This window comes from Lampetra planeri, chromosome 56 (genome assembly GCF_965212315.1).
Source record: "Lampetra planeri chromosome 56, kcLamPlan1.2.h2, whole genome shotgun sequence".
NCBI classification, from domain to species: domain Eukaryota; kingdom Metazoa; phylum Chordata; class Hyperoartia; order Petromyzontiformes; family Petromyzontidae; genus Lampetra; species Lampetra planeri.
Genome location: NC_136162.1, coordinates 5,461,812 through 5,483,750, shown reverse-complemented (window position 1 = coordinate 5,483,750; position 21,939 = coordinate 5,461,812). Strand labels below are relative to the sequence as shown.

At 51.4% G+C, this 21,939-nt stretch overlaps 1 protein-coding gene across 2 annotated transcripts in view; it reads left to right on the top strand.

The window, feature by feature from the left end:
- LOC144735685 (transcriptional coactivator YAP1-A-like) overlaps positions 1-19,753 on the top strand; it is a 102,273-nt gene extending 82,520 nt beyond the window's left edge. For both annotated transcript variants that reach the window (XM_078618162.1, XM_078618161.1), the window contains 4 exons: positions 12,227-12,459; positions 15,603-15,727; positions 17,723-17,838; positions 19,322-19,753. In XM_078618162.1, coding sequence (XP_078474288.1) covers positions 12,227-12,459; positions 15,603-15,727; positions 17,723-17,838; positions 19,322-19,587 — 740 coding nt within the window. In that variant the 3' untranslated portion in view covers positions 19,588-19,753. The remainder of the gene's footprint in view (positions 1-12,226; positions 12,460-15,602; positions 15,728-17,722; positions 17,839-19,321) is intronic.
- The last annotated feature ends 2,186 nt before the right edge of the window (positions 19,754-21,939 follow it).

Sequence of the window (21,939 nt, the reverse complement as noted above, 5' to 3'; positions counted from 1 at the left end):
ACACTGCAAGAGGCCTGACATGTGTGTGTGCGCGCACGTGTCTGTGCATGTGTCTGTGTGTATGTATATCTGTGTGTGTGTGTGCGCATGTGACTGTGTGTGTGTGTGTATATCTGTCTGTGTGCATGTGTCTGTGTGTGTGTGTACATCTGTGTGTGTAAATCTGTGTGTGTGTATATATATATCTGTGTCTGTGTGCATGTGTCTGTGTGTGTGTGTGTACATCTGTGTGTGTGTACGTCTGTGTGTGTGTGTACGTCTGTGTGTGTGTGTATGTCTGTGTGCATGTATCTGTGTGTGTGTACATCTGTGTGTGTGTGTATATCTGTGTCTGTGTGCATGTATCTGTGTGTGTGTGTACATCTGTGTGTGTGTGTCTGTGTGTGTGTGTATATCTCTGTGTGCGTGTGTATGTCTGTGTGTATATCTGTGTGTGTATATCTGTGTGTGTGTGTACATCTGTGTGTGTGTGTATATCTGTGTCTGTGTGCATGTATCTGTGTGTGTGTATATGTCTGTGTGCATGTATCTGTGTGTGTGTGTGTACATCTGTGTGTGTGTGTATATCTGTGTCTGTGTGCATGTATCTGTGTGTGTGTGTACATCTGTGTGTGTGTGTATATCTCTGTGTGTGTGTGTGTGTGTATGTCTGTGTGTATATCTGTGTGTGTGTGTATATCTGTGTGTGTGTGCATGTGTCTGTGTGTGTGTGTGTGTCTGTGTGTGTGTGTGTCTGTGTGTACATCTGTGTGTGTGTGTCTGTGTGTGTGTATATCTCTGTGTGTGTGTGTGTGTCTGTGTGTATATCTGTGTGTGTGTGTCTGTGTGTATATCTGTGTGTGTGTGTACATCTGTGTGTGTGTGTGTATATCTATGTGTGCGTGTGTATGTCTGTGTGTATATCTGTGTGTGTATATCTGTGTGTGTGTGCATGTGTCTGTGTGTGTGTCTGTGTGTGTGTGTGTGTCTGTGTGTACATCTGTGTGTGTGTGTCTGTGTGTGTGTGTATATCTCTGTGTGTGTGTGTGTGTCTGTGTGTACATCTGTGTCTGTGTGTACATCTGTGTGTGTGTGTCTGTGTGTGTGTGTATATCTCTGTGTGTGTGTGTGTGTCTGTGTGTATATCTGTGTGTGTGTGTGTCTGTGTGTGTGTGTATATCTCTGTGTGTGTGTCTGTGTGTATATCTGTGTGTGTGTGTCTGTGTGTGTGTGTATATCTCTGTGTGTGTGTGTGTGTCTATGTGTATATCTGTGTGTGTGTGTCTGTGTGTGTGTATATCTCTGTGTGTGTGTGTGTGTCTGTGTGTATATCTGTGTGTGTGTGTCTGTGTGTGTGTGTATATCTCTGTGTGTGTGTGTGTGTCTGTGTGTATATCTGTGTGTGTGTGTCTGTGTGTGTGTGTGTCTGTGTGTATATCTGTGTGTGTGTGTCTGTGTGTGTGTGTATATCTCTGTGTGTGTGTGTGTGTCTGTGTGTATATCTGTGTGTGTGTGTCTGTGTGTGTGTGTATATCTCTGTGTGTGTGTGTGTGTGTCTGTGTGTATATCTGTGTGTGTGTGTCTGTGTGTGTGTGTATATCTCTGTGTGTGTGTGTGTGTCTGTGTGTATATCTGTGTGTGTGTGTCTGTGTGTGTGTGTATATCTGTGTGTGTGTGTCTGTGTGTGTGTGTATATCTCTGTGTGTGTGTGTGTGTGTATCTGTGTGTGTGTGTCTGTGTGTGTGTGTATATCTCTGTGTGTGTGTGTCTGTGTGTGTGTGTATATCTCTGTGTGTGTGTGTCTGTGTGTATATCTGTGTGTGTGTGTCTGTGTGTGTGTGTATATCTCTGTGTGTGTGTGTGTCTGTGTGTATATCTGTGTGTGTGTGTCTGTGTGTGTGTGTATATCTCTGTGTGTGTGTGTGTGTCTGTGTGTATATCTGTGTGCGTGTGTCTGTGTGTGTGTGTGTCTGTGTGTATATCTGTGTGTGTGTGTCTGTGTGTATATCTGTGTGCGTGTGTATGTCTGTGTGTATATCTCTGTGTGTGTGTGTGTCTGTGTGTATATCTGTGTGCGTGTGTCTGTGTGTGTGTGTATATCTCTGTGCGTGTGTCTGTGTGTGTGTGTATATCTCTGTGTGTGTGTGTGTGTCTGTGTGTATATCTGTGTGTGTGTGTGTCTGTGTGTATATCTGTGTGCGTGTGTCTGTGTGTGTGTGTATATCTCTGTGTGTGTGTGTGTGTCTGTGTGTATATCTGTGTGTGTGTGTGTCTGTGTGTATATCTGTGTGCGTGTGTGTGTCTGTGTGTATATCTCTGTGTGTGTGCGGAGCGGTAGTGTAGCGGTATTCGCGCTGCGTTACGAACCCGGCGACCCGAGTTCGATACCCGCGCAGGGCCAACACCGGTGACGATTATCTGAACCAATCCTGGGCCTCCCCGAGGTCAACTCAGCCTAAAATAAGTACCTGGTGCAGTGCCGGATGAAGCTAGTGCAGGGCCTGTAGTATATGTTATAAAGGGGCCCTAAATTGAACAACACGTAAATATTACAACACACGAATTGATTACTTGCATAGTAAAGTCATTGTATTTTTTCATTTGCTATACATCCAGATAATACAACAAATCGATAACCTTAAACACCCAGTCGTTCGTCGAAGTTGAAGGCGGTATAGTACTATAGTAATAGAGCAAGTGCAGAATCACTGAACCGGAATTGATAGCTTGAAAGCATTTAGCGCCAGGGCCCTTTAAAGTGCGGGGCCAGTAGCATGTGTAGCTACTTGTGCTACTAGGATCATCCGGTACTGACCTGGTGCGGTGTGTACAAACATCGCCACTGGGGAGACAAAGGCGGCCGGGCGTGGTGCTTGCCACCCACCCCCTCGTGTGCCGTGCCGGCCTTCATAGGTGGCGCTACTCGCTAGCAGCTACATCTTCGTTTTTAATCCACCACTAACCTTTTGACGAGTGATTTCATCAATCTTTCATTCTTTATCGTGGGCTGTTTTAAAAATGTATCCGCATTGTATTTAAAGGTTTGCCGCTGTTTTTGCATCTACCGGGATCCGGCTTTTATATCTCTCATCAACATTGCCGATCATCGCCATCATCCATCATCATCATCGTCGTCCTCATCATCCATTCCACATTTGAGGAACATCATCAACTGCTTTGAAGGTGGATGATGATGATGATGCTTGGATGCTGATTGTGTGCAGTTGGAAGAGAGAGTTCCGTTCAGGGCTAGTGTTAACCAAGAGGCCACAGTAGGCACTGTGCCTAAGGGCCTACGAAAACTATGACCGCGTTTTTTTGTTGTGTTTGAATGATAAGAAAAATGTAACCAAGATATATCTTCACGATCGATGGAAATCAATGGCATCCTTTTTAAAGCTGCGTCATCCCAAGTGATAATCATGGTAAATTAGTAATAATCATAGTCCAAAAAATTGTTGAAGAAATGTTCCCCGAAATTATTTTTAGGCTAATCTTGTTTTTTCTCTCTCTCAATAATTAAAAATTTCATCTGCTTATCTGCGGCACACAGCGCGCGCTTCCATCGAATTAGGGCTCGGACTAAATAATGAACGTACCACTAAAACGACATCTGTCCAGCGGCTGAACAAAGTGTACACGTGAAACAAGAGCGTGGCAACGGCGGTAGTAGTAGTAACATGAGCAGCAGTAGCAACTTTTGGAAAATTATCACTGAAGGCCTACGAAACATAAGTGCCTAGGGCCTACAAGAACATTAATCCGGCCCTGGTTCAGGATGACCGGTCCAGTTACGGAGAAAACGCCTCCTGATTCTGGAGGGTTTTTTTCTTCGTCGTTTTTTGTCAAAGTTGAAACGGCATTGAAGCATCTCGATGGTTAAGCCTGAGCTGGCTAATACCAGCATTTTTGTTTTATTGTTGGTGCTTATCAGCGGCAGGCGTGCGCACGTGCGCACACACCATAACGTATCTTGCTGTTAAAAGGTCTGAGAACATTTTCATGGGAAATTTACTGGACAGTATTATAAACTAAATTAAAACTGCTTTGTTTTTTTATTTTGCCAGCAACCTGCCCATCGCAAATGATAGCTCAACGAGAAGTGGCTTATCACGTGGAAATGTATAGCAGGCAGATACTCTCAATGCGTGCTTCTAAATGTGGAGGGGAAAGACGGGAGGACACAGAGAAAAATCCACACGACCACGGGGAGAGAGAGAGAGAGACACGCAAACTCCAAATATACAACAGCAGGCGTCAGGGTCACGATCGAACACACGACCTCCTGTACACCAGGCAAGGTAGTTAACATCTCCTAGCCACCGTGATGATGATGATGATGAGAGAGAGAGAGAGACACGCAAACTCCAAATATACAACAACAGGCGTCAGGGTTGGGATGGATCCCACGACCTCCTGTACACCAGGCGAGGTAGTTAACATCTCCTAGCCACCGTGATGATGATGATGAGAGAGAGAGACACGCAAACTCCAAATATGCAGCAGGCGTCGAGGCTTAAACCCCCACTGTCGTTTCTGAGATTGGGAGCATTCAGGGTGGAGTGTATCTAAAGGGTGCCGTGATGGCAAGATGTTAACAACCTCACCTGGTGTACAGGAGGTCGTCTGTTTGACCCTGACACCTGAAAATTTTGAGTTTTTGTGTTTCTCTCCCCGAGGTCGTGTGGATTTTTCCTCCGGGTCCTCCGGTTTTTTCCCTCCACGTTTAGAATCGACGTGAGCACGCGTTTGAGAGTTGTTATGTTGTAGCTGCTGCTGTAGATGTCTCCACGCTAAGCCACTCCGCTGAGCTATCGTTTGTGGGTAGCCTGGTCGCTTCTGAAAAAAGAGCAACATGCCAGCCTTTTGGCGTCATCTGGTCCAACCCATGTGAGACTAGGCTCTAAGGAAAGCTGTCTCGGGTGTGGACCAATCAACTTCAAGGACAGTGCATACATTATCAGAGTTTTTTGTTTGCATTATGACTGCAGGTATTGTGGTCTATGCAAACATGACTCCTTGTAAAAAAGGTGTCAGTTTTGTTGCCAGATAGAAGGGTAAAAAACCAATTATCATGCCAGCTTAGTTTTGAGGCCTTACCTAGTAAAAAATTAAAATAGTTTATAGGTTTGTTGTTGTTGTTGTTATCCGGTGGTGGGCATACGCCAACGTCATTTAACCGTGGGTATTCAACTGTAAAAGTGAACGTTTGAACAAAAATATGTAACAGATAAGCCTCTGTCACCACAAGTGAAACGTGCACGCCCCTAATAAAATAAATAAAGTTAAACCGGCCGGGCAGCTCGGCTAGAGAGCGAGCGGCTCGCAAGTTACGTACGAGTTCAACTCCTGGTTGCGGGTTGACTCAGCCCATCATCATCATCATCTCCCCCCGGGGTCGATAAAATGGTAACCGCTTTGCGGCGGAGTCCGACGGGCGGTTGTCCCCATGGAGCAACTCTAAAACTGAACTAGAATTATTTTTTTTGGCTTTACCGGGTGCAAGGGCCCCGCCGAGTTGCGTAGCTTTTTGTCAAAAGCGACTCTGAATATCGCAAATGATAGCTCAACAAAGTGGCGGCTTGCCATCATCGTCGTCGTGGTGTGGAATTGTAAAGCAGCAGCCAAATGCTCTGAACGCGTAGAGACCCATAGAGATGCATGGAGACCCAAAGAGATGCATAGAGACCCATAGAGATGCATGGAGACCCAAAGAGATGCATAGAAGACCCATAGAGATGCATAGAGACCCATAGAGATGCATAGACCCACAAAGAGATGCTTAGAGATCCATGGAGGTTCATAGAGACCCATAGAGATGCATAGAGACCCATGGAGGTTCATAGAGACCCATAGAGATGCATAGCAGCCGTTAGGGTCGGAATCGAACCCACGACCTCCTGTACACCAGGCGAGGTAGTTCCCATCTCGCCTTTCGCCCATGCCATACGAATGTGGAATTTCCACCACTTTCTCAAGGCGAGGAGGTGGGGGGGGGGGCAATTAGTGCCTCAACAGCCCACGTGGGCAAAACAAACAATAACCGGGGGGGGGCTTTAATGTTTTTTTTTCTAGATTTTCTTTTTAAATCAATAAAAAAAGCCTCGTAATGTTTTTATTTAGTTTTTTTGGGCCTCGATACTCGCAGGCGGCGATGTGTTCCCGTGCGCGCTGCCGCGGACGTGAGCCGTGTGAACGGGGGGGGGGGGTAGACTCTTGAGATGCGGTCAAGGCGGGGAGCCACATTTCTGGACGTAGCTTGCGTTCTTACGACAGCTGCGTGCATTAAGCGTGGCCGCAGCAACAACAACAACTGGGGAATTTTAGATGTAGATTTCTTTTAAATCCTTTATATTAAGTTCGCTTGCTTGCTTGCTTGCGCGCTTACGACCGTGCAAATCTTTCGGTCGTTTTTTAACCCACTTCCCGTGATCCAATCGAGCTGACATTTTGCACACAGACTCGTTGTGCGTGACAATTTATTTTCCTGAAAAAATTTCCACTTTTTAGGAAAAATTTTTTTTCATATTTTATTTAAAATACCAATGTGATAAAAATGAAACTCTTACTCAAGTAACACAAATGAATAATAAAATAAAACCGATGCCACGCACATAAAGGATTTATAGTGAAAAACTTTGTTTTTACGGGTTAATTTTTTTTATCACGCGTTTCTTATATCTTGGCGGTATTTAATTCTCGGCATAGGGCCCTCTGCCTTTCGGCACCAAATCCTCGCCTGGTGTACAGGAGGTCGTGGGTTCGATCTCAACCCTGACACCTGCTGTATATTTGGAGTTTGCGTGTCTCTCTCATCATCATCACGGTGGCTAGGAGATGTTAACTACCTCGCCTGGTATGCAGGAGGTCGTGGGTTCGATCTCAACCCTGACACCTGCTGTATATTTGGAGTTTGCGTGTCTCTCTCATCATCATCACGGTGGCTAGGAGATGTTAACTACCTCGCCTGGTATGCAGGAGGTCGTGGGTTCGATCTCAACCCTGACACCTGCTGTGTATTAGGAGTTTGCGTGTCTCTCTCTCTCCGTGGTAGCGTGGATTTTTTTTTCTCCGGTTCCTCTGATTTTTCCCTCCACGTTTAGAAACATCAAGTTCAAGTTGAAGTATTAGGTGTAGCCCTGTGAGCCATTCGGCTCTTGAATCGGGTGCAACCGCAACAAACAGAAAACAAAAACATGAACAAGAAAACATCTTAAAGTGAATATGTGACTAAGTGCAAACAGAAAATCCAAGAAAAGACAGCAAAATATTGCAGAAAAAGCACCGTACACCAACGCTGTGTGCAAAAATCCCAGTGGGATGCAAGTCAAACAACAACAACAACAACCACAAGACAACTTAGATTAATGCCATCAGTCTAACTCTGAAACATGAACTATAGTGAGATTAATTAGATTATTTAGGTGCCATAAATGTCCAAATGGTAAGCCACTTTGTTGAGCTATCGTTTGTGGCCAGGTCGCTTCTGAAAAATAAGTTAATGCCTCTGAGCTTCGCCTGGTAGGATGTGGATGGGTTGTTTGTGTTTGGGTGATTTGTTTACCTTTGCACTCCTATCGTGTTTGTTGTTGTGACGCTCTTACCTCGTGCCCCTACTGGACATCTGTAAATAATTGCTTTATAGCCCGTCGGATTCCGACAATATAAAAACATATTCCCTTTCTGAAATCGGACAGCATTGCTGCCCGATCTCGTCCATTGCTCGTTTGTGAGCCTAGTCGGTGCTTTTGCCTCTTACCGGGCAAACAAAATCACGGCGTGAGCCGTTGCTTAACAGCGCTGCGGCGTTCACGCCACGTAACCGCGTTGTCACTGCAACGGCGTTCTTCCTTTTCGCACAACGCAGAACGCCGTGCCGTTATAACGCGGAACGCCGTGCCGTTATAACGCAGAACGCTGCACCATTATAAGGGGGGGGGATTCCGTGCCGTTATAACGCAGAACGCCGGACTGTTATAACGCGGAACGCGCACCATTCAAACACAGCAGACGTCAGGGTCGGGATCAAACCCACGGACCTGTGTACATGATCTGGATAATACGGCATATGTTGACTGGATTTAATAAATTCCTTACCGCAACATTTTTTTTGTGTAAATGTCGAAGTTGTTGGAGCTGTGCACTTTTAAATCAAAACAAATTTCTTTAGAAACTGCTCATTGACGGTAGTTTGTTGACCTTCCCCCCCGCCACCCCCACCCCCAGCATCTCTAATTATCATGGTTGGCCATGTACGGTGCGAAAGCAGTTCAACATACGTACGCACACAGAGACCCACTGACACCCAGGCCCATAGAGACACCCATAGAGACCCACAGAGACACCCACAGATTAGCACGATTGGCCACGTATCGTGCGGACGGGCAGAGGATGTTCCCGTGCGATTGCTTTGAATTTTAAAAAAATGTGCTTGCAGAATGTTGGACTTCCGCGGGAGAATCGGCGGTGGTTGCAGTGCGTGTTGGCGCGTGTCTCTGTGCGTGTTTGTGTGAGTCCGTGTCTATGAGTGTGCGTGTCTCTCTGCGTGCGTGTCTCTGTGCGTGCGTGTCTATGCGTGCGTGTCTCTGTGCGTGCGTGTCTCTGTGCGTGCGTGTCTCTCTGCGTGCGTGTCTCTGTGCGTGCGTGTCTCTCTGCGTGAGTGTCTCTCTGCGTGCGTGTCTCTGTGCGTGCGTGTCTCTATGCGTGCGTGTCTCTGTGCGTGCGTGTCTCTGTGCGTGCGTGTCTCTGTGCGTGCGTGTGTCTGTGCGTGCGTGTCTCTCTGCGTGCGTGTCTCTATGCGTGCGTGTGTCTGTGCGTGCGTGTCTCTGTGCGTGCGTGTCTCTGTGCGTGCGTGTCTCTGTGCGTGCGTGTCTCTGTGCGTGCGTGCGGGTCACCGTGACTTCGTCTGGAATCCAACGGAGCGACAAATGAAAACAGGGGGAGATGGCGGCGTGGACAGTTCCCGCGTGGCTTTAAAAAACACACGGAAAAAAAAAACCTAAATGACTATATTCTGACGGGAGGTTGGAGAGGGGGGGTGGAGGGGTGGATAATGGCCCACAAATAGTCGCGTGCTCTTGACGTTTAAAACAAAGAGGGAAACAAAACAAAATTAACGGAGACAAACGCCTTCGCTTGCGGGAGCGTCGCCGTTTCCTTCAACGAAACAAGTCGGTGGCAATTCCACATTCCTATGACGAGGGGCGGGGCGGGGGGGGGGCAATCGTGCTATAATCGGAGGCTATCCTGGTCTTATGAGTTGCATGCACGTACGTATGTTGAACTTCTTTCGCACCGTACGTAGCCAACCGCGCTAATCGGAAGTGCGGGGGAAGGATAGCAACAAACTAGGAGTCTCTTTGCGAGTCTATGGGTCTCTGTGTGAGCCTGTGGGTCTTTGCGTGAGTTTATTTATGCGTGTATGTTGAACTTCTTTCGCACCGTACGTAGCCAACCGCGCTAATCGGAAGTGCGGGGGAAGGATAGCAACAAACTAGGAGTCTCTTTGCGAGTCTATGGGTCTCTGTGTGAGCCTGTGGGTCTTTGCGTGAGTTTATTTATGCGTGTATGTTGAACTTATTTCGCACCGTACGTAGCCAACCGTGACAATCGGAGGTCGTTTTCCTGCTGAAGATAACGCTTCCGAGAGCGTGGCGTGAACTCCCTGTTTTTTTCGCACGGTGTTTTGTTCGTTTGTTGTTGTTGTTGTTTAACGTGAGCGCACACGTGACAGATTAGACGCGCCATGGTTCACGTTTCCACTGGTTCCGTAAATCGTAGCAGACGCGTTATCATCTCGCCGTTGTCTTCGCTCCGTTATCATCTCGCCGTTGTCATCTCTCCGTTATCATCTCTCCGTTATCATCTCCCCGTTATCATCTCCCCGTTGTGTCCATGGCTGATCCCTGTCCCCGCCCCCCCAACCGCCCTCCCCCCACGCTGTGTCACGCGCGAAGTCAAATTCCCATGCAGCTACCGACCGTAACGATTCATTTGACAGATTGTGAAATAAAACTTATCCGTTTACATCGGATGCTCGTGGTGCCAGGGTGTCTGCTGTCTTCCGTGTGTCCTTCTGCACCCGCGTGTGATTGCTTGTCCATCTGTACTTCGTTCTGTCTTGTCTGCCCGTATATTTGTTTGTTATTACATCTGTCTGTCTGCTTGTCCACTCTACCAAACATCTCCCCGTCGATCTCCATCTGTCCGTGGGTCCGCCTGGCTGTCTGCTCCTGCCGCACTCCGGCTGTCTCTCCCTGTCTTTCCAACTGTCCGCGCATCCGTCTCTGTGTCCGTCCATCTGACCGTACATTTGTCTGTCCGTCACTGCGTCCACGTGTCCGTCTATGTGGGGGGTCTTTGTCTTTGTCCGTCCATCTGACCATGTGACTTGGGAAACATCCATTTAGTCTGTCTGCCTGTCTCTCCATCCACGTGTCCGTTTGTCCATCCGTCCGTTCACTAGCCACGTCTCCCGTCTGTCTGTCTGTCGGTCCATCGCTCCGTCCATTCTAAACTCTTTTTAAATCCTTTATATTAAGTTCACTTGCTTGCTTGCTTGCGCGCTTACGACCGTGCAAATCTTTCGGTCGCTTTTTAACCCACTTCCCGTGATCCAATCGAAAGAACCAAGAAGATGAATCCCTGCAGTCACGAAAGCTTTAAATCGAAACAACAACTTCGTCGCTCCGGGCTTGCGATCGCGTGCCTGTGCGCAAGCGTTGGCGCTCGACACTTGGCATGGCCTCGGAAGTGCACCTGGCCTGGCGCAGGCGCCGTGGTGACTTTCACCGTCGCTTGGTGGCGGATGTCGGCTGGTATCGGTATTGGTTTGGTGCTCGCTGACAGCACTTGTCGCCCACCCCCCCCCCAACAGCCTGCGCGCCGGTGGAAGTGGGTGGTGTTGGGATCTTTGTCTTCACGTTTTCAGTTTGTGCCGCGTGTCTGCGCTCAAAAAACGAATTTCCCCGGCGCAAACCGAGCGGTGCTTCGGGTGCGTGAGAGCGAGCGGTGGCAATCTGCACGGTTGCAAACGAGCGAAATGATAACATCAGCTTTGTCCCCACACCCGCCGCCCTCTCTCTCTCTCTCCCGGCACTAGTGACACTTGTTGAATAACTCGCGTAACGCATTCGATCGTATCGGGGCGCCACGGTGGCTCGGAGAGATGTTAACTGCCTCGCCCGGTATGCAGGAGGTCGTGGGTTCGATCCCGACCCCTGAGGACTGCTGTATGTTTGGAGTTTGCGTGTTTCTCCCCGTGGTGGCGTGCACTTCTCCTCCACGTGCTCCGGTCTGTGATATCCACTCGCCGCTGATGTTAGCCGTGGCCAAGAATGAAATTCGGAGCGCCGAGTTCTCGACGCAGTGCGCTCATCATTGCACCACCGCTCCACCCTGAGTGGTGACGATCGGGATGATGATGACAATCGCGACGATGAGTGTTATGATAAAAGTGATTAAGATGGTGACCATGATGGTGATGATGATGACCATGATGACCGTCATGGTGATGGTGATGATGATTGTGATGATGATGGTGATCATGATGGTGGTGGTGGTGATGATGGTGATGATGATGATGACCATGATGGTGATCATGATAGTGATGATGATGATGGTGATTCATGATGGTGATGATCATGATGGTGATGATGATGATTCATGATGGTGATGACCATGATGGTGATGATGGTGATGATGATGATTCATGATGGTGATCATGGTGATGATGATCATGATGATGATGGTGGTGATGGTGGTGATGATGGTGATGATGATGATGATGACCCATGATGGTGATGATGGTGATGATGACCCATGATGGTGATGATGACGGTGATGATGGTGATGATGGTGATGATGATCATGATGATGATCATGATAGTGATGATGATGATGGTGATGATGATCATGATGATGATCGTGATGATGATGGTGATGATGGTGATGATGATCATGATGGTGATGATGATGATGACCATGATGGTGATTATGATGATGACCATGATGGTGATGATGATGATGATGACCATGATGGTGATGATGGTGATGATGATCATGATGATAATGGTGATGACCATGATGGTGATGACCATGATGGTGATGATGATGATCATGATGGTGATGATGACAGTGATGACCATGATAATGATGACGACAATGCTGAATCACGCTCATGATAACGACGATGATGACGATTGCGATGCCTGCCCTTTGACCCCCCCCCCCCCCCCCCGTGTCGCAGTGATGTCCCAGCAGCAGCAGCAGCAGCGCATGGTTCCCAGCGGAGGGGGCATGGGCTCCCTGGGCATGGCTCCGCAGAGTCCCCCGACCTCGGGCCCCCCACTCATGGCCTTGGGCAGCCCCCCAGCGATGGTGGCGCAGCAGCAGCAGCAGAGGCAGCAGAAGATGAGGCTCCAGCGGCTGCAGATGGAGAAAGACCGTCTACGCATGCGGCAGGAGCAGCTCATACGGCAGGTGGGAGCGCAGGGTGGGGTGGTTGTTGGTCATTGGCTCGAACGTCGTCATCATTGTCGTCGGCGTCGTCGTCGTCATGATCGCCTTCTTCATGGCCGTCACCGTGGTCGTTATCGTCAACGTCGTCGTCGTCGTAATCGTCTAGATCAACATCGTCGTCGTTGTCATCATCGTCGTCGTCTTCGTCATCATCATTGTCATGGTCTTTGTCGTAATCAGCATCGTCATGATCATAATCGTCGCCGTCTACATCAACATCGTTGCCGTCATCCTCGTCATCGTCGTCGTCATCATCGTCGTTGTCATCGTCGTCGTCGTCTTCGTCATCATCATTGTCATGGTCTTTGTCATAATCGGCATCGTCGTCATCATAATCGTCGTCATCATCAACATCGTCGTCGTCAACGTCGTCACCACCACGGTCATTGTCATCCTTATCATTGTCGTCATCCTCGTCGTCATTATCATCGTCATCATCGCCGTCATTATCATCGTCATCATCATCGTCATCATTGCCATGGTCTTTGTCATAATCAGCATCGTCGTCATCATTATTGTCGTCACCATCATCATCGTCATCGTCAACATCGTCGACATCTTCATCATCGTGGGTGGGTGGGTGAGTGTGCTTATGTCTAGGCTGATGGCGGGGGGGTATCTCTTGAAGTGCTGGGGGGGGGGGCTGTCAGTATTTAGTGGTGGGGGAGCGGAAGGCTCAGGGCAACCCTGTCAGGTCTGGCGGTTCTAAACGGCGCGACGGCAAAACCCCTGGAACTTCCCCCCTGCTCCCCGCCAACGTCGTCTGAGCACGGGGGCCTTCGTGGGGCTTCTGTGGGGCCTCCGTGGGGCCTTCGTCGGACCTTTGCAGGACAAACGCCATGTACAATAATAATAATCATGCGGATAATAAATTAAGAGGGCGAACGCCACTTGGAAAAAATTGTCCTATCTTCCGATTATTAACACGAAGGAAAGTGTACCGCGCGTTGAACTTCTTTCGCGCCGTACGTAGACGACCACGACAATCGGACAGAACGGGGGCTTCGTTTTCCTCTTCGCCAGCTTCAACTCGTCACCGAAAGGTTCTTGGTTCTTTCGGTAAAGTCACGTAGAATGGAAATAATAACATAACAAAAATAAAACATAATTGGTGCTTTCGGTAAAGTCACGTAGAATGGAAATAATAAAATAATACAAATAAAACATAATTGGTGCTTTCGGTAAAATCACGTAGAATGGAAATAATAAAATAAAGTAAAACATAATTGGTTCTTTCGGTAAAGTCACGTAGAATGGAAATAATAAAATAACAAAAATAAAACATAATTGGTTCTTTCGGTGAAGTCACGTAGAATGGAAATAATAAAATAACAAAAATAAAACATAATTGGTTCTTTCGGTAAAATCACGTAGAATGGAAATAATAACAGTAAAACATAATTGGTTCTTTCGGTAAAGTCACGTAGAATGGAAATAATAAAATAACAAAAATAAAACATAATTGGTGCTTTCGGTAAAGTCACGTAGAATGGAAATAATAAAATAATACAAAAAAAACATAATTGGTTCTTTCGGTAAAGGCACGTAGAATGGAAATAATAAAATAACAAAAATAAAACATAATTGGTTATTTCGGTAAAGTCATGTAGAATGGAAATAATAAAATAATAAAAATAAAACATAATTGGTTCTTTCGGTAAAGTCACGTAGAATGGAAATAATAAAATAATACAAATAAAACATAATTGGTGCTTTCGGTAAAGTCACGTAGAATGGAAATAATAAAATAAAGTTAAACATAATTGGTTCTTTCGGTAAAGTCACGTAGAATGGAAATAATAAAATGATAAAAATAAAACATAATAAACTAATTATGTTATAATAATAAAAATAAAACATTATAAACTAATTATGTTTCATTTTTATTATTGTATTATTTCCCTTCTACGTGACTTTACCGAAAGAACCAAGAAGATGAATCCCTGCAGTCACGAAAGCTTTAAATCGAAATTTTATTATGTTTTATTTTTATTATTTTATTATTTCCATTCTACGTGACTTTACCGAAAGAACCAAGAAGATGAATCCCTGCAGTCACGAAAGCTTTAAATCGAAATCGTCACCGAAAGTTTGCTCGGGGTTTCTTTTCTTCCGGCTCACATACGCCACCCAGTGGCAAGTGGCCGAACGACAGCCGACTCGGGTCTCGCGAACCGAATCTGGAATCGGAATGTTTTAGATATTTTTTTTATATCCCTGGAGGAATCCCCGATGAGGCTTTGAAGCCGTTTTTTTTTACCCCCCCCCCCCCCCCTGAAATCAGAATCGTAATATTTATTTTCACTGGAGGAATCAGAAGAGCTGTGAAGCTCTTTAACACGTAGGCTTTTCGCGACCAATATCGTCCATAATACAGGTTTTTTTTTGTTGAATCGCGTAAATATAGAAACGTGTCGTTAAACCCGCCACCACCCAACACAGCCAATTAGTTAGGTTAGAGTGGGGGGGGGTGGGGGGAGAGTGGGGGGGTGGGGGTGAGTGGGGGGGGTGGGGGAGAGTGGGGGGGGTATTACCGTGGCTAGGAGATGTTAACTACCTCGCCTGGCGTACAGGAGGTCGTGGGCTCGATCCCGACCCTGACGATGCCTGCTGTGTGTGGCGTTTGCGTGTCCTCTTTCCCCGTGGTCGCGTGGAATTTTCTGCCAGAGGTCCTCTCTCCCTCCCCTCCCTCCCCTCCCTCCTTTTTTTTTTAAACGATCAGACGAGAAAGATGCTCGGTCTTTCGGCACTTTACTTCGTTCATCATGTCGTTTGTTTGTATTTTTTTTTTCAAAGATATAACGCGAGTTTCCCGTGTAACATTCGTCCCACTGTGTGTCACTGTGTTCATAGACACCAACAAGAAACACAAATCACCCTCAAAAACCCATCACCACATCCCCTGTTTCTGCGCTACCAGCACCATAGCACCTCCCTCCCCTCCCCTCCCTCCCTCCCTCCCTCTCCTCCCTCCCTCCCTCCCTCCCTCCCTCCCTCCCCTCCCTCCCTCCCTCCCTCCCTCCCCTCCCCTCCCTCTCCTCCCTCTCCTCCCTCCCTCCCTCCCTCCCCTCCCCTCCTAAAATCCCACTTGATTCTGCCCCCAGGAGCGCGTGTTGAGGACTCAGCTCCCCATGGACATGGAGGCGGTTCCGCAGCACCCCGTGTCGCCGCTCGGGGTGGTGGCGGACATGCGCGCCATCACCACCAGCTCCGACCCCTTCCTCAGCAGGCATGAGGCTCATCCCCCCCGCTCCCTCGAGTCGCTGCATCGGTTGAACGCGTCGAGTTTGAAACCCGCGCGGTCTCTGTGCGTCTCTCTCTTTTTTTTTACGATCAGTGGAAACAAGAAGATGCTCGGTGTATTCGGCACTTTGCTTCGTTCATCATTTCGTAAATTTTTTTTTTTACTTGGCTTTATGTAAACCCCCCCCCCCCCCCCTCTTGCTCTCTCGCTCGCTCGCTCTCTCGCTCGCTCGCTCTCTCGCTCTCTCTCTCGCTCACTCTCTCTCTCGCTCACTCTCTCGCTCACTCTCTCGCTCACTCTCTCGCTCACTCTCTCGCTCGCTCGCTCTCTCGCTCACTCTCTCGCTCACTCTCTCGCTCACTCTCTCGCTCACTCTCTCGCTCACTCTCTCGCTCACTCTCTCGCTCACTCTCTCGCTCACTCTCTCGGTCACTCTCTCGCTCACTCTCTCGCTCACTCTCTCGGTCACTCTCTCGCTCATTCTCTCGCTCTCTCTCGCTCTCTCGCGTTCTGCACGCAGCCCTTCTCGCAGTCCGACGGCCTCCGACGGGTAGCTCATATCAGCATGCAGAGCTCCCCGTCATCTGCCACCGAGCACACGGCCTCCTCCATGGCCCACTGCTCCTTGCGTCTCTCTCTCTCTGTGTGTGTGTGTCTCTTGTGTGGAGAGGTGGTGCAGCGGTTAGCGCTACGCTGCGCTACGAACCCGGCGACCGGGGTTCGATTCCCACTCACGGCCAACACCGGTGACGATTATCTGAACCGGTTCTGGGCCTCCCCCTAGGTCGACTCGGCCTCAAATGAGTACCTGGTGCGGTGTGTAAACATCGCCACTGGGGAGACAAAGGCGGCCGGGCGTGGTGCTGGCCACCCACCCCCCTCGTGTGTCGTTCCGGCCTTAATAGGTGCTACTCGCTAACAGCACTTGCCCCTACAGTCTGTTAAGGCTATACGGGGGATCTTTGTCTTTTTGTGTCTCGACGAGTCTCTATGTCTCTGGATCTGTCTCTCTGTGTGTGTCTTGACGGATCTCTCTCTGTGTCTCTATGGATCTCTGTGTATCTGTGAGTCTCTATGCATCTCGCTGTGTCTCTGGATCTCTGTGTTTCTCTGTGTGTCTGGATCTCTATGTCTCTCTCTCAGTGTCTCTATGGATCTCTATGTATCTCTCTGTCTCTCTGGATCTCTCTGTGTTTCTCAGTGTCTATGGACCTCTATGTATCTCTCAGTGTCTCGATTGATCTCTATGTATCTCTGTGAGTCTCTCTGTATCTCCCCGTCTCTCTCTGTGTCTCTATGGATCTCTATGTATCTCTGTGTATCTGTGAGTCTCTATGCATCTCGCTGTTTCTCTATGGCTATCTCTATGTATCTCCCTGTCTCTCTGTGAGTCTCTCTGTATCTCCCCGTCTCTCTCTGTGTCTCTATGGATATCTGTGCGTCTCTGTGACACTGCGGGGGTGTCTCTCTGTGACCCAAATGAGACTTCCCCCATCTGTTGAGTTGGGGGTTTATGGCCAAAAAAAAAAATCTACGTTCGAAACTCACGTTCGCCCGTCTCGCGTGCGTGTGTGCGTGCGTGCCTGTGTGTGTGTGCGTGCGTGTGTGTGTGCACGTGTGTGCGTGCGCGTGCGTGTGTGAGTGTGTGCGTGCGTGTGTGAGTGTGTGCGTGCGTGCGTGTGTGTGTGTGCGTGCGTGTGTGCGAGTGTGTGTGCGTATGTGTGTGCGTGTGTGTGTGCGTGCGTGTGTGTGTGTGTGCGTGCGTGTGTGCGTGTGTGTGTGCATGTGTGCGCGTGCGTGTGTGTGCGTGCGTGTGTGCGAGTGTGTGTGTGCGTGCCTGTGTGTGTGTGCGTGCGTGTGTGCGCGTGTGCGTGTGTGTGTGTGTGCGTGCGTGTGTGCGCGTGTGTGTGTGAGTGTGTGTGCGCGTGTGCGTGTGTGTGTGCGTGTGTGCGTTTGTCTATCCGCTGGGCGGACGAGCAGCGGCGGGACGTTCCACTCGCGTGACGAGAGTACGGACAGCGGCCTGGGCCTGAGCAACTACAGCCTGCCCCGCACGCCGGAGGACTTCCTGGGCAACGTCGAGGAGATGGACACGGGTAGCGCTGCCGTACCCTCTTCCCCCACACCCTCCCCCCGCACCCTCCCCCCGCACCCTCCCCCCGCACCCTCCCCCCGCACCCTCCCACCCCGCACCTTCCCACCCCGCACCCTCCCCCCCCGCACCCTCCCACCGCACCCTCCCACCGCACCCTCCCACCCCGCACCCTCCCACCGCACCCTCCCCCCGCACCCTCCCCCCGCACCCTCCCCCCCGCACCCTCCCCCCGCACCCTCCCCCCGCACCCTCCCCCCACCGCACCCTCCCCCCGCACCTTCCCCCCGCACCCTCCCCCCGCACCCTCCCCCCACCGCACCCTCCCCCCACCGCACCCTCCCCCCACCGCACCCTCCCCCCCACCCTCCCCTGCACCCTCCCCCCACCGCACCCTCCCCCCGCACCCTCCCCCCGCACCCTCCCCCCACCGCACCCTCCCCCCGCACCTTCCCCCCGCACCCTCCCCCCGCACCCTCCCCCCGCACCCTCCCCCCGCACCCTCCCCCCACCGCACCCTCCCCCCACCGCACCCTCCCCCCACCGCACCCTCCCCCCACCGCACCCTCCCCCCACACCCTCCCCTGCACCCTCCCCCCACCGCACCCTCCCCCCGCACCCTCCCCCCGCACCCTCCCCCCACCGCACCCTCCCCCCGCACCTTCCCCCCGCACCTTCCCCCCGCACCCTCCCCCCGCACCCTCCCCCCGCACCCTCCCCCCGCACCCTCCCCCCACCGCACCCTCCCCCCACCGCACCCTCCCCCCACCGCACCCTCCCCCCACAACCTCCCCCGCACCCTCCCCCCACCGCACCCTCCCCCCGCACCCTCCCCCCACACCCTCCCCCGCACCCTCCCCCCACACCCTCCCCCCACACCCTCCCCCCACACCCTCCCCCGCACCCTCCCCCCCCCACACCCTCCCCCCGCACCCTCCCCCCGCACCCTCCCCCCACACCCTCCCCCCACACCCTCCCCCGCACCCTCCCCCCACACCCTCCCCCCACACCCTCCCCCGCACCCTCCCCCCACACCCTCCCCCCGCACCCTCCCCCCACACCCTCCCCCCACACCCTCCCCCGCACCCTCCCCCCACACCCTCCCCCACACCCGCCCCCCTATCCGCCACCCCCGCGGCAAACCTCCAGTTGGCACGGTTGGCTACATGCCGCGCGAAAGAAGCTCACCATTCGCACGCACAACATACACACACACGCGCAACATACACACACGCGCAACATACACACACGTGCAACATACGCACGTACAACATAGGCACACGTGCACGTAGAACATAGGCACATACATACACACACACGCACGCACAACATAGGCAAACACATACACACGCACAACATAGGCAAACACATACACACGCACAACAAACGCACGTACAACACACGCACGCACACCCACACACGCGCAACCCGCCGCCGACCCTTAACCTCCCCCTCCCTCCCCCCCGCCCCCTCGGTCGTCCACGCAGGCGAGAGCCTGGGGCCCAACGGGGCCATCCCTCCGTGCGGCGCGGGGCCCCAGACCTCGACGCGCTTCCCCGACTTCCTCGAAGCCGTGCAGGGCACCGCCGGGGAGCTGGGCGCTTTGGAGGGCGCCGACGGCATGGGCGTCGACGGGGAGGACTCCCTGATGCCCTCGCTGCAGGAGGCGCTGAGCTCCGACCTGCTGAGCGACGTGGAGTCGGTGCTAAACCCCTCGAAGCTGGAGCAGGAGAACCTCCTCACGTGGCTCTGAGTGCCGTCGCTTCCCGTCGCTTGCCGTCGCTTCCCGTCGCTTCCCGTCGCTTCCCGTCGCTTCCCGTCGCTTCCCGTCGCTTCCCGTCGCTTCCCGTCGCTTCCCGTCGCTTCCCGTCGCTTTCGGCCAAAGGGCGCTCGCTCGTGATCGCGAGGTCGCTGCCGGGAGTTGGATGGGTGGTGGCGGTGGCGGTGCGTGGATGGGGCGGGCGGGCGGGCGGTGGGTTGGGTTGGATTTCTTCCAGTTCGGTGTCGTTCAGGTGTGGTTCAGGTGTTGTTCAGGTGTGGTTCAGGTGTGGTGGACGGAGGGGGAGGGGGGAGGAGGAGGCTGATCTGCAAGGATGTCGAAGGTCAGGAAGGGGTCGGCGGGTCGCCAAGTCGTTGGGTAAGGAAGGGGGCTGCTTTGTAAAAAGAAAAGTGAAATGCCGGGTGCTTCAAAAAAATGTTAACACTCATATTCGTTTTTAGTGTAAAACGAACGGATACTAATACACTGCAACATGATAACAAGTGTAATGTCAATAGCTTCAAAGAGTCCTCCACTCGTTCGCCACCAGTTGCGAACGCGTGCCCCGGAATCTTCTCCAGGTGGTCTCCAGAGCGCCGGTTGGCACACTTCTCACGGTTATTGTTGAAAATTCTCAAAAGTGTTAACACACTTTATTTTTTTTGACGGACCCTGCAATTGTTTTCTTTCGGGGCGTCTCCGTTTGGAGGCCGCCCCGACCCGCGGTCACCTCACGGCCGCAGCTCGGCGGTGGAGATAACGGAGGTTTGGCCGCAACTATCGGCGTCCGAGGCCGTCGACGAGCCCTTTGATCGCCGCGCCGATTCAACCAGATGGAAAACAATCGCCCCAACCGGCGCGGGGAATTCCCCTATTCCCGTGGCAGGGAGCGCACGGCGAAAGCGGCGGCCGCTTAAATGGCAACCGCCGTTGAAAGCCCTCTCGCCGTGGGGCCTTAGCTAGTCCTAGTCACGTGCTTACCTGCGTTGCATCCTACCAGCTGATGGGGCGGGGGAGGTTCCGGGAGAAAACTTAAGCCCGGAGCTGAACGATCCGCAAAACGTCGAGAGGGTTGGGGGGGGGGGCGGAGCGGGGCGGGGGCCTTCCAGCCGCGCGTTTTTTTGTTTTTGACGGTGGTCGGTGTAGCGAGCGAGCCCAGGAGCAAGCAGGATATCGGCCCAGCTTTAGAAGCATCGCAATGAAATAAAATCTAAAAATGTTTTTTCTAAAATATACATTTAAATACAAACAAGCGCCGGCTTAAAGAAGATGACCGGAGTGGAATCACTCGGGTCTCTGATAGTTGGGAGGGCTGCGCAAGTGACAATGATGGCAACAGGGGTGGGTTGTGTGTAGGTGTGGGTGTGTGTGGGTGTGTGTGGGTGTGTGTAGGTGTGTGTAGGTGTGGGTGTGTGTGTGTGTGGGTGTGTGTAGGTTTAGGTGTGTGTAGGTTTGGGTGTGTGTAGGTGTGGGTGTGTGTGTTTAGGTGTGTGTGTATGTTTGGGTGTGTGGGTGTGTGTAGGTTTGGGCGTGTGGGTGTGTGTGGGTGTAGGTGTAGGTGTGGGTGTGTGTGGGTGTAGGTGTAGGTGTGGGTGTGTGTGTTTAGGTGTGTGTAGGTGTGTGTAGGTTTGGGTGTGTGGGTGTTTTCTAGACTGCGCCGGTGTGGGATTATTAAGAGAGGCAGGGCCAGGCCAGGCAGTATTGTGCCGTAGGTATTTTTGGTATTCGTTAATTTGTATTATTTCTACTCTTGTTACTCGTCGCCCGATTTCTACCTATATATTCTGATTGTCCCGTCGGAGTCGAGCCCTCGACACGGAGACGCTGCCACGCTGCCACGCGTGATGGGGACAGCGCTGCCGCGCGCCCACCCTCAGCCCCGCCGCCCCCCAGAACACGACGACGTAGAACTACTTTTGAAATCTCTTCAGGAGGTTTTTCACGTCTTCGAAGAGCACGCACGCACACACGCCACCCACCGCTTGAAGTCCCGCAAGTAATGAATGTTTCGTCGCACGTGGCAGTACCCTGGGCCCGAAATAATAACCATCGTTTTAATTGACAAATCGCCGCTTAAACAATCGTTCTGAGAGCGATTGTTGAATTGCATTTTGTTTTTTGTTGTTCCACTCTTTGCAATTGTACATCCCGGCCACGCTGTCGGGCTCGGCAGCGTCGTCTTCTTGGCGTGCGTTGATGGAAATCCATTCGGAGCGGTCACGGGGCAGCGCAATCCCTACTCACTCCCGCCTCCTCCCTCTCTCTCCCCTCCTCCCTCCCTCTCTCCTTCCTCCTCCCTCTCCCCTCCTCCCTCCCTCTCTCCTTCCTCCTCCCTCCTTCTCTCCT